Source organism: Oncorhynchus masou, chromosome 28 (genome assembly GCF_036934945.1).
Source record: "Oncorhynchus masou masou isolate Uvic2021 chromosome 28, UVic_Omas_1.1, whole genome shotgun sequence".
Taxonomy (NCBI): domain Eukaryota; kingdom Metazoa; phylum Chordata; class Actinopteri; order Salmoniformes; family Salmonidae; genus Oncorhynchus; species Oncorhynchus masou.
In genome coordinates, this window is record NC_088239.1 from 68,892,787 (window position 1) to 68,908,082 (window position 15,296).

The window sequence follows — 15,296 nt, forward strand, 5'->3', positions numbered from 1 at the left end:
TTTGTTTTTCTATGTTGGTGATTGGTATGATTCCCAATTAGAGGCAGCTGGTAATCGTTGTCTCTAATTGGGGATCATATTTAAGTAGCATTTTTTCCACGTGTTTGTGGGATATTGTTTATGTGTAGTTGCATGTTAGCACTCCGTTGTCGCCATGTTTCGTTTATTCTTTATTGTTTTGTTGTGTGGTTCACTGACCTTAAAAGATGTGGAACCCAGATCACGCTGCACGTTGGTCCGAGTATGCTTCTAACGATCGTCACACTCACAAAAGATCCAAAAGAATAAAGACTTTACAAATGTCATATTATGTATATATATACAGTGTTGTAACGATGTGCAAATAGTTAAAGTACAAAAGGGAAAATACATAAACATAAATATGGGTTGTATTTACAATGGTGTTTGTTCTTCACTGGTTGACTTTTTCTTGTGGCAACAGGTCACAAATCTTGCTGCTTTGACAGCACACTGTGGAATTTCACCCAGTAGATATGGGAGTTTATCCAAATTGGATTTGTTTTCAAATTCTTTGTGGATCTGTGTAATCTGAGGGAAATATGTGACTCTAATATGGTCATACATTTGGCAGGAGGTTAGGAAGTGCAGCTCAGTTTCCACCTCATTTTGTGGGCAGTGTGCACATAACCTGTCTTCTCTTGAGATTCAGGTCTGCCTACGGCGGCCTTTCTCAATAGCAAAGCTATGTTCACTGAGTCTGGACATAGTCAAAGCTTTCCTTAAGTTTGGGTCAGTCACAGTGGGGAGGTATTCTGCCGCTGTGTACTCTCTGTTTAGGGACAAATAGCATTCTAGTTTGCTCTGGTTTTTTTTGTTAATTATTTTTAATGTGTCAAGTAATGATCTTTTTGTTATCTCATGATTTGGTTGGGTGTCTCTCCATTCATCTTTCTCCCCCACTCCTATCGCACTGTATATTTCTCTCCCTCTGTCCCTCTCTCACTCCCTGTCTTTCTCAGTTTGCTTCTCTCTGTCCACCCTTTCTGACTGTCTTTCTCTCTTTCTCTCCATTTCTCACTCCCTGTCTCCATTTCTCACTCCCTGTCTCCATTTCTCACTCCCTGTCTCCATTTCTCACTCCCTGTCTCCATTTCTCACTCCCTGTCTCTTTCAGTATTTATTTCCCTGTCTCTCCTTGTTTCTCTCTCTTCCCCTCCATTTCTCACTCCCTGTCTCCGTATTTCATTTTCTCTGTCTCTCTCTGTCTATCTCTTTCTCTCACTCTCTCTTTCCCTGTCTCTCAGTATTTTTTTCCCTCCCTCTCTCACTCCCCGTCTCTCTCTCTCTCGCTCTCTGTGGATTTTAGAGGGGGATTTGACAAAAACAGTGACAGACAAGATGGCGGAAGAGGACAGGGCTTTGGAAGAAGCTGAGTTCTAAAGTCTTTCCTTGTGGAGATCAGTAATATAATATGATCAAATTGGTAGAGTAAATATAATACAGAGAGATCCCAGTTTGCACACTGTGAAGAGTTGTACAATATCAGCAGACAGTATTTGGCTTATTGAGTAGTAGTAGTATTGTCATATCTTCTTGTTGTAAAAGGCAATCACAACAGACTGGGTTATGGGTTGAATAACCAGAAAGTATCACTTCAGAAAACGCAACAAATATGTTTTGTCCTGATTTCCAAAAGTGTGACGACAACCAATCACAATTTACTTCCAGAGAACTCCACAACAACATCCTCCGATTCTCTCCCTCCATTTCTTTTACATTATTCTCCTTTACTTTTTTCTCTCCTTTCTGCTATTACGCTAAAAAAGGAAAGAAAAAAATGGTTTTGGGGACCCCATCCTTCATTGTTTTTTTTATTTGACATTTCAATCATTTAGAAGCCAGGGTTTTGGAATAACTGTGATCCGTGGAATGGAGTGCTTAAACTCCTCATTTATTCAAACGGCAGAGACTGCTTTACCCCAGAGAGGCTAAATAATGGCATACAGTCTGCCAGATAGAATTTTTGATGGTGAATAAATTATGGACGGAAGAAGATAACTCTGTTAATATATAAGCCATGAGTTTGTCATAAGTATTTAATAGTACAGTAGGAACGAACGCATCGGTGCATCTCTCTGTTTATCGGAATCTAAATCTAATATCTGCCTTCAGAGAAGTTTGTCTCTCAGGCTATATCATCATCAGCACTTCATCTTGGTCTCCCTCCTACTATCCTTAGAATCCCCACTTCTATTTTCTCATATCTTTTTATCTCTCTCAACTGCCCACTTCTCCATGCCATCCCTCTGTCCTATCAGTGCTCAGATTCATAAAAAGAGTAGGTCTAAACCAGATGCTTATTTGAAAGACAGAATCAACACCAGCAGGGCAGACACACCGGCCCCTATGGAACAGAGGCACCCATCCCTGTCTAACATTTTGAGCCAAGGGGAAACTACAAATGTATCTGATACTTCCCTTTCCTCCAGTTTCCTCAAGTCAATTAAAGCAACAATTAACCTTGGGAGACCTGATGGAGCCTGGCCCATAACGACGCCATTACGGTTCTCTGTTAGCTTAACTGCACTCATTACTGGGTAAATATATTACACCGGTTTACAGGGGGAAACGGCCCCATTTGGCTCAGAACAGAGCCAATAATGTGATCAGGGAGAGGACTACTCAGTCAGGGAGACACAACTCAATCACCAGGACTTCACTACGTCTTTAACAAAAAGACAATTAGGGTCTCTGTGCTTTGACTCGATGACAGATGCTGCCGTGCCATGTTTCCGAGCTTAATGCCCTAACAATAAGCTAGCACAAGGGCATTACTACTTTAAAAAATAATATTTGGCTGACTGACACTGTTTCATATTTCACTGATCTGTGGTAGAAAGTGGCTTTCTGTGTTGTTTCTATTTTCTGATGGCTTTTTCACACTGTGTCTACAGGCCTACAGCAGGGGAAGGCAACTAGATTCAGCCGCGGGACAATTTTTGTCAGAGTGGATGGTTGGGGGGCCAAAAATAAATTGTATTTCAAAATAATAATCATTTCATACCTTGATTACATCAAGACACGATCACGTCTCTATGTATTTGTGGGAATACTACATTTCCTAAATTAAGCTTTTTTTATGCTGAATTCCGGGTGATTGTACGGTCCTTTTTTTTAACCAAAAACAAAAATTCTAAAAGAATCACAGTTGCCGACCCCTGGGCTACTGGTATGTTGGTAGCTGGCATGTACAGTGTGTGTTGTTTAATGCGCTTATATTAAATGTTTCCTATATGTAATTTTTTATTTACGTAAATGTATGCAGCAGTACAAAAACGAATTTCCCAATTCAGGATGATAGACTAGTTTTCTCTATTAAAAGGTATCTGGCCTCTCTTCTTCCCCCTCCTCCTCCTACTCCTCTTCTCCCTCCTCCTCCTACTCCTCTTCTCCCTCCTCCTCTGTCTCCTCCGGGCCAGCCCACTTTGGCCCATTGATTAAATGCCTCTGTTTTCACTTGTGATTCACTTGTTCTCCGGCCTTATTAATATCCTTATTATTTACTGTTCAGGGTACTAATCCCTATAAGGGAGTGTGTGTTTGTGTTTGTGTCTATGTCTGTGTGTGTGTGTGTGTGTGTGTGTGTGTGTGTGTGTGTGTGTGTGTGTGTGTGTGTGTGTGTGTGTGTGTGTGTGTGTGTGTGTGTGTGTGTGTGTGTGTGTGTGTGTGTGTGTGTGTGTGTGTGTGTGTGTGTGTGTGTGTGTGTGTGTGTATCTGTGTGTGTGTGTGTCTGTCTGTGTGTCTGTGTGCGTGTGTGCATGTGTCTCTGTGTGTGTGTGCATGCTTGAATGTGTGTGTGTGTGCACTCTTGAATTCAGCCTGTGTGTGTGTGTGTGTGTGTGTGTGTGTGTGTGCGTGTGTGTGCATGCGTGCAAGTGTGCACGTTCATGTGTCCATGAAATAAAACCCCTTGATTAATAAGAAACCCAGCGAACTGAGAGAAGGGCGGGAAGCTGTGCAGCTCTTGTGCGTCTCTATAAGAGTAGGACTTAATCTAACATCTCTATTTGATACCAGCAGCAGCATAGCAGCACAGCAGCACAGCATCAGCCCAGACAAGCAGACTAGCCAGCGCCAGACGCCATATGAATGAATGGGAGCTCCATTAAAGCCAGATTGAAATCACCTCAAGGAAATTGGACACTTCTCACTCCACTGATATGGACTTTGTCCCAAGTAGCACCCTATTTCCTATATAGTAAACTACTTTTGACCAGGGCACATAGGGCTACTTAGGAAATAGGGTGCCATTTGGGATGCGGAATGGAGATATAAACCAATCTGTCTGAAATATAGTCCTGCCAGGTGTCTATCAAGATGATTGAACTCCATACCTCATGCAGATACACTTTTTCTCTCCATTCCCTTTTCCACTTAGGCTCCTTTTGTACACTCCTATATTCTATTCCTTGCTTTTTAAAAAGACTCTCTCCCTCCTTCTCTCTCTCTTTCTATTATAGATCCTTTCTGATGTCGCTGGATACAGATGCTATCAGAAACAGTTGTTTTGAATGGTCCAATAACAGGATATCTTCTATTAACTGCACACACAGGACCTGGAGAGCACATTTTATACATGTCATTAAAAACAATGCTCCTCTACTGCAGAAGCAAAAACTCATGCAAGGAAATCTAAACAACATCTCCCTCTGTGCAGACTGCAGAGAAAGGCACACAAACTGTGTATAGCCACACACAATGCAGAAACACATGTGGAGGCACTTTCACAATATGTTGGTGCACAAACACACATGGTTTTGGATGAGCAAAAACAACAGGAAAAGTCTTGAGTGCTGAAATATCTATGCCCAGCAAGGAAGCCTATGACGGAAAAAAACCTTCCTTCACATGAGCGCGGGGGGAAGGTACTGAGTGTCTTTGATGATTAAAATAGTGTCTCTCACTCTCAACTATACTGTATCTTGTCTAGCAGGTCTAACTCCTGATGTATCTGTCAGTAGCAGCATCAGGAGGTATAACCCCTTTTCTTCTCATTCCTTTCACCACTGCTCCCCTGAACACACACACCAATACAAGCTACTGTATAATTCTGTGGGTTTCCTGTTCGCATGTCCCAGAGCTGTTTGAACTTTCCTTGATGACAGTGATGACACTGCTGATTTAGACAGACTGAGAGCTACCAGCCTCAGCCCAGTATATCACTGTCACACTGTCTCTGGTCCAGCGTCTGTTTCATACTCTAAACTACTGGGATCTGCCTGTATCCATCCATCCTCTCTCTCTCTATACAACTGGGATCTGCCTTTATCCATCCTCTCTATCTCTATACTACTGGGATCTGCCTGTATCCATCCATCCTCTCTCTCTCTATACAATTGGGATCTGCCTTTATCCATCCATCCTCTCTATCTCTATACTACTGGGATCTGCCTGTATCCATCCATCCTCTCTATCTCTATACTACTGGGATCTGCCTGTATCCATCCATCCTCTCTCTCTCTATACAACTGGGATCTGCCTGTATCCATCCATCCTCTCTATCTCTAAACTACTGGGATCTGCCTGTATCCATCCATCCTCTCTATCTCTACACTACTGGGATCTGCCTGTATCCATCCATCCTGCCTATATCTACAATATTAGGATCTGCCTGTATCTATCTATCTATCTATCTATCTATCTATCTATCTCTCTCTAGGTTTCTTCCTAGGTTTTGGCCTTTCTAGGGAGTTTTTCCTAGCCACTGTGCTTCTACACCTGCATTGCTTGCTGTTTGGGGTTTTAGGCTTTGTTTCTGTACAGCACTTTGAGAGATCAGCTGATGTACGAAGGGCTATATAAATACATTTGATTTGATTTGATCTGCCTGTATCCATCCATCCATCCTCTCTATCTCTACACTACTGGGACCTGCCTGTATCCATCCTCTCTATCTATATCTACACTACTGGGATCTGCCTGTATCCATCCTCTCTATCTCTACACTACTGGGATCTGCCTGTATCCATCCTCTCTAACTCTACACTACTGGGATCTGCCTGTGTCCATCCATCCTCTCTAACTCTACACTACTGGGATCTGCCTGTATCCATCCATCCTCTCTATCTCTACACTACTGGGATCTGCCTGTATCCATCCTCTCTATCTCTATACTACTGGGATCTGCCTGTATCCATTCATCCTCTCTATATCTACACTACTGGGATCTGCCTGTATCCATCCATCCTCTCTATATCTACACTACTGGGATCTGCCTGTATCCATCCTCTCTATCTCTATACTACTGGGATCTGCCTGTATCCATCCATCCTCTCTATATCTACACTACTGGGATATGCCTGTATCCATCCATCCTCTCTATCTCTATACTACTGGGATCTGCCTGTATCCATCCATCCTCTCTATCTCTACACTACTGGGATCTGCCTGTATCCATCCATCCTGCCTATATCTACAATATTAGGATCTGCCTGTATCTATCTATCTATCTATCTATCTATCTATCTATCTATCTATCTATCTATCTACATTTGAGTCATTTAGCAGACGCTCTCAGAGCAACTTACAGGATCAATTAGGGTTAAGTGCCTTGCTCAAGGGCACATCGACAGTTTTTCCCCTAACTGGCTCGGGGATTCGAACAAGTTACTGGCCCAACGCTCTTAACTGCTAGCCTACTACCTAACTCTCTCTCTCATTCTCTCCCACTTTCTTTCTGTCTTTCTCTTCCTCTCTCAAGGCTTCGGCTCAACCTTGCCATGTAAGTACAGAAAGAAACAATGAGAGAAAGCAATGGGAGAAAAGTAAGAGAGTGGGACGTAATAAGGACATACAGAAGAACAAGGCAAAAGAAAATAAGTGAATGATGTTGTCATCTGCAGCTCATACACACAACACAGTAGCATGCACATATTTTCATCCAGATAGACAAGAAATAACTAAGCACACTCCCTCGGGAGAAACCAGGGCCAAATGACTCTACCATCGCCCCAATTTCACAATAACAATAAACCTACTGTACTTAACTTATCAAAATATCACTGTCAGTACCAATAGAGATCGAATTGTTAATGATCTAAAAATACCTCAAACATATGAAAATATTTAAAGAATTCACAGTGTCATTCTAAAATATCCCAGCTATTATGAAATGCTTTAGAATCCATAATGGTACGCATCCATAATAGTTGAGGTGAATTGGAGGGGTTCATTTAAGTCTGAAAGTTTGCTTTGCCTCGATAAACTTAACAAACCCCTCCCTCTAGACCATGGTTTGATTGAACACACACAGGTTCACATAGAGCAGGAGACACACATTAACAAACCACTCAAATACACTGACACACCTTCTAACACTCTGACACGGTTGCTCACACATTCACACATAGCTGCAGAAGCATAAACCTACATGCTCTCACAGTCATGTCAGAATTAGATGTTCAGCCATGTTTCTCAAACGTCATATATCAAAGTTGTTCCAAACGTCAAATTTGAATGTGTTTAAATGTTGTGTGTGTGTGTGTGTGTGTGTGTGTGCGTATGTGTGATTGTGTACCTCAGCAGGTTCATTAGCTGGATAGGTTACCCAAAAACAGCCCCCCATCCAGTACGCACACATAGGTCCACTTCCCCTACACCAGCCTAAATACATCTTCTGGTGTAATGGATGAATTTCACCAAAAACAACAAGTCAGAAGGTGAATTCACCAATTTGTAAGTCGCTCTGGATAAGAGCGTCTGCTAAATGACTTAAATGTAAATGTAAATGTAAGTTCTGGCATGTTTCACAGGAATATTCTGTCCAGACGGAGAGACATTAATGAATGCTAAAAATATACAGTATATGCTTCTCACAGTTGTGTCAAGTTGGCTGGCTGTTCTTTGGGTGATGGACCATTCTTGATACATACGGGAAACTGTTGAGCATGTATAGCGTTGTTGTTCTTGCGCCTGGCACATATAACACATATGGAATCATGTAGTAAGCAAAAAGTGTTAAATCAAATGATATTATATTATTCAAAGTAGCCATCCTTTGCCTTGATGACAGCTTTGCATGGTCTTGGCATTCTCTCACCCAGCTTCATGATGTAGTCACCTGGAGTGCATTTCAATTAACAGGTGTGCCTTGTTAAAAATACTTTCCTTCTATATATGTTTGAGCCAATCATTTGAAGGGTTGGTATACAGAAGATAGCTCTATTTGATAAAAGACCAAGTCCGTGTTATGGCAAGGTCAGTCAATCCAGAAAATGTCAAGAACTTTGAAAGTTTCATCAAGTGCAGTCGCAAAAACCATCAAGTGCTATGATGAAATTGGCTCTCATGAGGACCGCCACAGGAAAGGAAGACCCAGAGTTACCTCTGCTGCAGGGGATAAGTTCATTAGAGTTACCAGCCTCAGATATTGCAGCTCAAAAAAATGCTTTACAGAGTACAGTATATATATTGATCCCTAATATATATACATATATATATATATATATATATATATATATATATATATATATATATATATATATATATATACTCTATGGATAGAGAGACACTGAAAGAGAGAAATAGAGAAAGAGATGAGAGAGGAGGAAAGAGAGAGAGAGGAGAGAGAGAGAGGAGGGAGAACAGGTGGAAAGAGGAAGGAGAGGAGGGGTGACTGAATGATAGAAGTTTGAGCCCTCTAGTGTTAGTTTATTGTGGCACAGCTAGTCTGTGTGGGAGTGTGTGTTTGCGTGTATGTTCCAGGGGGGTAAAGGTGAACTACAGTGGTATTCTCCTCGTGTACACACTCCTCTCTTCTCTGCAGAATGTTCTGTGCTTTCAGAAAACATTATTGATTACCATGGTTCCCATAGAGAGATGGCAAATCCTTACCGGGCCTCAATGAGATCTCTTCCCCTGTGTTTGTGTGTGTGTGTGCGTGTGTGCGTGTGTGTGTGTGTGTGTGTGTGTGTGTGTGTGTGTGTGTGTGTGTGTGTGTGTGTGTGTGTGTGTGTGTGTGTGTGTGTGTGTGTGTGTGTGTGTGTGTGAGTGAGTGAGTGAGTGAGTGAGTGAGTGAGTGAGTGAGTGAGTGAGTGAGTGAGTGAGTGAGTGAGTGAGTGAGTGAGTGAGTGAGTGAGTGAGTGAGAGAGAGACATTGTTCCACCACTGCTTCTAGTTGGGGGTGTGGTGTATGCGTGAATAAATGTGGGTGTACAGTATGTGTTGTGTGCTTTTAGAGTGTGTATTAGTGTTAAGGGGATTATACTATTATACTATACTATTACACTGTACTAGTTATATTAAAATACTTGTATTATACGAGTTATACTATTCTAGTTATATTATACTAGTTATATTATGCTAGTTTTATTACACAAGTTATACTATACTAGTTATACTATTCAAGTTATATTATACTAGTTATACTATTCTAATCATGCAACTAGTATATTATAGTTATACTATACTAGTGATACGATACTAGTTATAATATACTAGTTGCATTATACTAGTTATACTATACTAGTTATAATATAATAGCTATATTATGCTAGTTATACTATACTTGTTAAATTATACTAGTTATACTATACTAGTTATATTATACAAGTTATTCTATACTAGTTATATTATACTAGTTATACCATTCTAGTTATATTATACTAGTTATAGCATTCTAGTTATACTATACTAGTGATACTATACTAGTTATAATATACTAGCTGTATTATACTAGTTATACTATACTAGTTATAAAATAATAGCTATATTATGCTAGTTATACTATACTTGTTAAATTATACTAGTTATACTATACTAGTTATATTACATGAGTTATTCTATACTAGTTATATTATACTAGTTATACCATTCTAGTTATATTATACTAGTTATACCATTCTAGTTATATTATACTAGTTATACTATACTAGTGATACTATACTAGTAGCACTACACTAGTTATACAATACTAGTTATATTATACTAGTTATACATCACTAGTTATACAATACTAGTTATATTATACAAGTTATACTATACTAGTTATATTATACTCGTTATATTGTGCTAGTTATACTATACTAGTTATATTATGCTATGTAGGTTTATGGCCAGTATGTGTTAAATTCCTTTTCTAGTGTAGTAGCCAAAATGTTTTATCCTTAAATAATTCAAATATTCTTTCCTATGTCTTTAATAAAGCGAAGTACTCCATAATGGGTCAATGTCTGATGAAAGGTATAGATTTGGCATGACCTTTGACCTGAGGATAGGATTGCTGCATCTTTAAATAGAGGTGTTCTTTTTCACCATGATGTTCTCTTTTAATAGACACTGTAACTGTTGCTGAAACCAACAGCCGCATGGCCAGAAGATCCCCGTTCTAACACCCAGTGGTGATACTATAATGTGTGTCCAGCCCTGTGGGTCTGCTCTGTAACCAACCCATTACACAACCACACAACGCGCTTCACATAGAACATGAGTGTGTGGTTTTCAAGACACATGTGTGGGTTTTAGGTGCATACACAAGAGTGTGTGTGTTTGTGTTTGTTTGAGAGAGCGAGAGAGAGAGAGAGAGAGAGAGAGAGAGAGAGAGAGAGAGAGAGAGAGAGAGAGATTCTGTGAGGAAGACTGAGTTCATGACTGCGTCCGTACGTGTGGACCTGCTCATTTGGAATCAATGGCCAATTGCACCTAATTCACGTGTGCGTGCGAAATGGGCTCAGATGGGAGTGAGACTGGGACCAATGGACAGCTAGCTCAGTTTCATTTTAGATTTGGCTTCAGACCAATCAAATCACTTTCTTAACTAAATGTAATCTTCTAAAAATGTGTCTGTTTCTGGTCTGCTTGTGTTGATATCCTGCATCAGCTTGCTGAATCGGGCCTTTCCTAAGCCATGGATGGAGATGGGGATTTGGACATGTGGTTATGACGTTATTCCCTAATCTAACCACAAATGAATACATTATATATACAAAGGTGGACAGTCCTTTAAATTAGTGGATTTGGCTATTTCAGCCTCATCCGATGCTGACAGGTGAATAAAATTGAGCACACAGCCATGCAATCTTCATAGACAAACATTGGCAGTAGAATGGCCTTACTGAAGATCTCAGTGACTTTGAACCTGGATGCCACCTTTCCAACAAGTCAGTTCGTCCAATTTCTGCCCTGCTAGAGCTGCAGGGGTCAACTGTAAGTGCTGTTATTGTGAAGTGGAAATGTCTAGGAGCAACAACGGCTTAGCCGCGAAGTGGTAGCCACATTGGCTCACAGAACGGGCCCGCCGAGTGCTGAAGTGCGCAGCGCGTAAAAATCACCTGTCCTATTTTGCAGCACTCACTACCATGTTCCAAACTGCCTCTGGAAGCAACGTCAAGAACTGTTTTTTGGGAGCTTCATGAAATGGGTTTCCATGGCCGAGCAGCCGCCAGGAGAATGCTCCAATGCATAGCGCCAACTGTAAAGTTTGGTGCAGGAGGAATAATAGTCTGAGGCTGTTTTTCATGGTTCGGGCCCCTTAGTTCCAGTGAAGGGAACTTTTAACCCTACAGCACACAATGACATTCTAGACGATTCTGTGCTTCCAGCTTTGTGGCAACAGTTTGGGGAAGGCCCTTTCCTGTTTCAGCATGACAATGTCCCCGTGCACAAAGCGAAGCCCATACAGAAATGGTTTGTAGAAATCGGTGTGGAAGAACTTGACTGGCCTGCACAGAGCCCTGAATTCAACCACATCGGACACCTTTGGGATGAATTGGAACGCCGAATGCAAGCCAGGCCTAATCACCCAACATCAGTGCCCAACCTCACTAATGCTCCTGTGGCTGAATTGAATCAAGTCCCCGCAGTAATGTTCCAACATCTAGTGGAAAGTCTCCCCAGAAGAGTGGAGGCTGTTATAGCAGCAAAGGGGGGACCAACTCATCATTAATGCCCATGATTTTGGAATGAGATGTTCGACTTGCAGGTGTTCATATACCTTTGGTCATGTGTACGTTGTGAGTTCAATATGTAGCCAAGTAGTCCCACCTTCAGTAGCTAGCTAACTTAGCTGGTCCATTGTTGCCCATGGGAGGAAGTTAAGCTAGCAAGCGTTTTAGCTATGAACACAAAAACTAAAAGTATACAGTGTGACAGGGCCATATACCGTTTTCCAACATGAAAGAGAGGAGGTTAGCATTGGAGTTCAACTAGTCTTCAAGTAGGTTGAGTAAAAAAAAATGTTTTACACACAGAGAGAGAGAGAGAGAGAGAGAGAGAGAGAGAGAGAGAGAGAGAGAGAGAGAGAGAGAGAGAGGAATCAGTACCATGGACATGTACTGTGATATTTAGCAACATTGATTGGACTAAATTGTTTTTGGTATTTTTAAGTTTGTTTTCAGTGTATTAAACTAAGCATTTAGAGCCTTGTTGATTTGATGATGTTAACATTTTGAATTTGAAATGGTGCTCAAATAGCGGAGGCAGTGCTCCTGTTGTTGATTTGTGTTAACACCGTGGTTCTAAATCAGTAGTTGATTAGTAAACTGTCAAAAACAATAACCTACTTGACCATGCTGCAGGTGATATAACTGTTTGTTACATGCCATATTTGCTTGGTGGACTTCAGACATATGTTGCTCTCCAGTTTTGTGATGAAACAAACGTATGTTTAGTTTAATGTATTACGCCACTGTGACTGTTGTCATCTTGTTGTCACGGATTTATTGTATATCAGGGTGGCGTATGAATTAATATGCTATAGCGCAAACAACGCAATTATCACAACATAGGTTGTAATATGGCTGTTTTACTGTCCTGGCTTTTACACACGCACCGCTACTGTCTCCATCACCTCATCTACAGCCCCAGCGTCCCCCGTCACTATATTACCTTGCACTGACCTTGCGATCACACATTAACTATTCCCCAAAGTGATCTTGACCGCCCGCAACGCAGCGCACGTCCGCGTACATCTCCATTCATCTGAACTGCGTGGTCAGACTACTAGGCGTTTTCTCCGTCGGTCTTTCATAGATATGAGCTAACCCTTAGAACACTTAGGAAAGATCACGACAGCACGTTTGAACATAATTAATCAAATTAGCTTTAACGAGGTAGAAACATAATAGGGGGGGGGGCTGGGGGCGATGCACGACCAGCACATGTGAATTCCACATCTACCGTATATAATTCGGAGATGGAAAAGCCAATATCACACTGTCCAAGGTGTCCAAAATCTCTTCCCCTTTTCTCGCATTTTTCTCGATCAGTAAAGCAATTCCGACTGGAGATAATATCACCGTATCTTCCGAGGCTTGCGTTAGGGGGGAAAATAACCTATTAGCCCCCCACTTGATCGAAGGCTGGGTTACAAACTGTGACAGGAACAAGAAGTGCCAGAGCGAGGGGAGAGACCGCTGGGGAGAGAGTGGAGAGGCCGCTGGGGAGAGAGGGGAGCTCCGCGGCGCTACTCCCACAGAACAGAGCGCTGCCCCAAAAATACAACAGGGCTTCGCTTCCCGCGGGAGGAACATGAACAACTGCGCCAAAGGTGCAACTGCCTGTCTGGCGCTCTATGCCAAACCTATAAAGCCTTACAACGTACAGCTGCCCTGGGAAAAGGGTTACATGGAGGCTTCCCACATACCTGGTTTTTATGCCGTGGTCCATCTTCGAGTTCCGAAGTGCTGTTCATGATTCCCCGTCGGTCATTTACCATTCTCCGGAGAACCTTTAGACCAAAGCCGCCTGTTGGTACCAGGCGTGGGGAAAGGAGAACGCTCTATTAGTCGCTTTCCGGACGATCTACTCCATAGAACGGGGTGTTAGCTCTAAGAGTTCACGTACAGAGGGAGAGAGAAGCTAAACTACTTCTCGACCACACGGGCTGGCTACGGTTCTAGAAGGAGTAATGGAGAAGCTACAGCCACACACATTGTGAGCTCATACCCAACGCACAGAACTGAACTTCTTTGCCTCTCTGGGTTGTAAATTCGGTTAATTTTGTCCGTTATCTTCGACAGGCAACAACCTATAACAATCAGAGATCAAATAAAATCAAAGTAAGAAAATGAACAGAGAATCCAATGAAAAGGTCACTTGGATAGCGGGAATATATTCCAAATAAATGTGTCTACTAAAAAAAACTCATTAGCGCTCTCCTTACAGAACTGCTCTCGCCAATCGTTCAGCAAGTGCCAAGAATGTGTTATCCTCAGTATTGAAGAAGTAAAAAAACAAATAGTTAGTTACTTCCAGACTGCCCCGTTTTGAGTGAAAAGGATAAAGCCAAGGTACAGTACAATAGCCTATCGCCTGCTACATTTCTATGTGGTGGGGTTGATTTCTTCCCACAATTGAGTGATGACTGCAAGGCTCCGGTCAGCGGCAGTTTAGTAGCTGATATGCATGAGGATGGTTATTTCGCACAGATGCTTTTGCCAAGAGCCGTTCAGGCAGATTAGCGGGCTCGGTTCGTGTGCGGCGTGGGGCGCTCCGTGCCTCCGAAGCTGTCAATCAGCGCGTTCCCCTCCGTGCGCGAAGCGCGTTCCACCATGCTCTCGTTCTGCTCGACTGTTCTGCTGTGCCCTCCGCGCGCATCTGGCTGGTGCTGTGCCTCTGTCGCTGCCTTCTAATTGTTGTGTTGCTACCAACAGGCTACAGATGAAACATCTGGGTTGAAGCAAAAGCATGTCGTTGCCTGATTAACGTAAGCTACTTATTTTTTCACAGCATGTGGACGCACAAAATATATGTACCATATGAAGCATAACCTACATTTGTTTGCTACCTAACTCTGATAACAGGTTATTAAATGGATTAGATATTAAACATAGTAGGACACAGTTTGGCTATGTTTATAGCATGTACACTGCCTTCAGAAAGTATTCAGACCACTTGATTTTTTACACATTTTGTTATGTTGAAAAGTAAGAATAAAATGTATTTACTTGTCCTTTTTGTCAAACTTCCACACACAATACTATGTAAGGTCAAAGTGGAAAAAACATTTAATGATAAAAATTAATAAATAAAACACTAATATATCTTGATTAATTAAGTATTCAACCCCGTGAGTCAATATTTTATAATCACCTTTGGCAGCGATTACAGCTGTGAGTGTTTTTGGGTAAGTCTCTAAGAGCTTTGCGTAGCTGGATTTTACAATACTTGCCCATTATTCTTTAAAATATTATTCAAGCCCTGTCAAGTTGGTTGTTGATCATTGCCATAGATTTTCAAGACGATTTAAGTCAAAATTGTATCTCGGCCACTCAGGAACATTCAATGTCCTCTTGGTAAGCAACTCCAGTGTACATTTGGCCTTGTGTTTTTGGGTATTG

The 15,296-nt window shown here is 41.6% G+C and overlaps 1 protein-coding gene across 1 annotated transcript in view; it reads right to left on the minus strand.

Moving 5' to 3' along the window:
- Positions 1-14,529, minus strand: part of LOC135518153 (fibrinogen C domain-containing protein 1-like) — a 233,619-nt gene extending 219,090 nt beyond the window's left edge. Inside the window, exon 1 of the mRNA XM_064943079.1 lies at positions 13,601-14,529. Coding sequence (XP_064799151.1) covers positions 13,601-13,672 — 72 coding nt within the window. The 5' untranslated portion in view covers positions 13,673-14,529. The remainder of the gene's footprint in view (positions 1-13,600) is intronic.
- Positions 14,530-15,296: the final 767 nt, after the last annotated feature.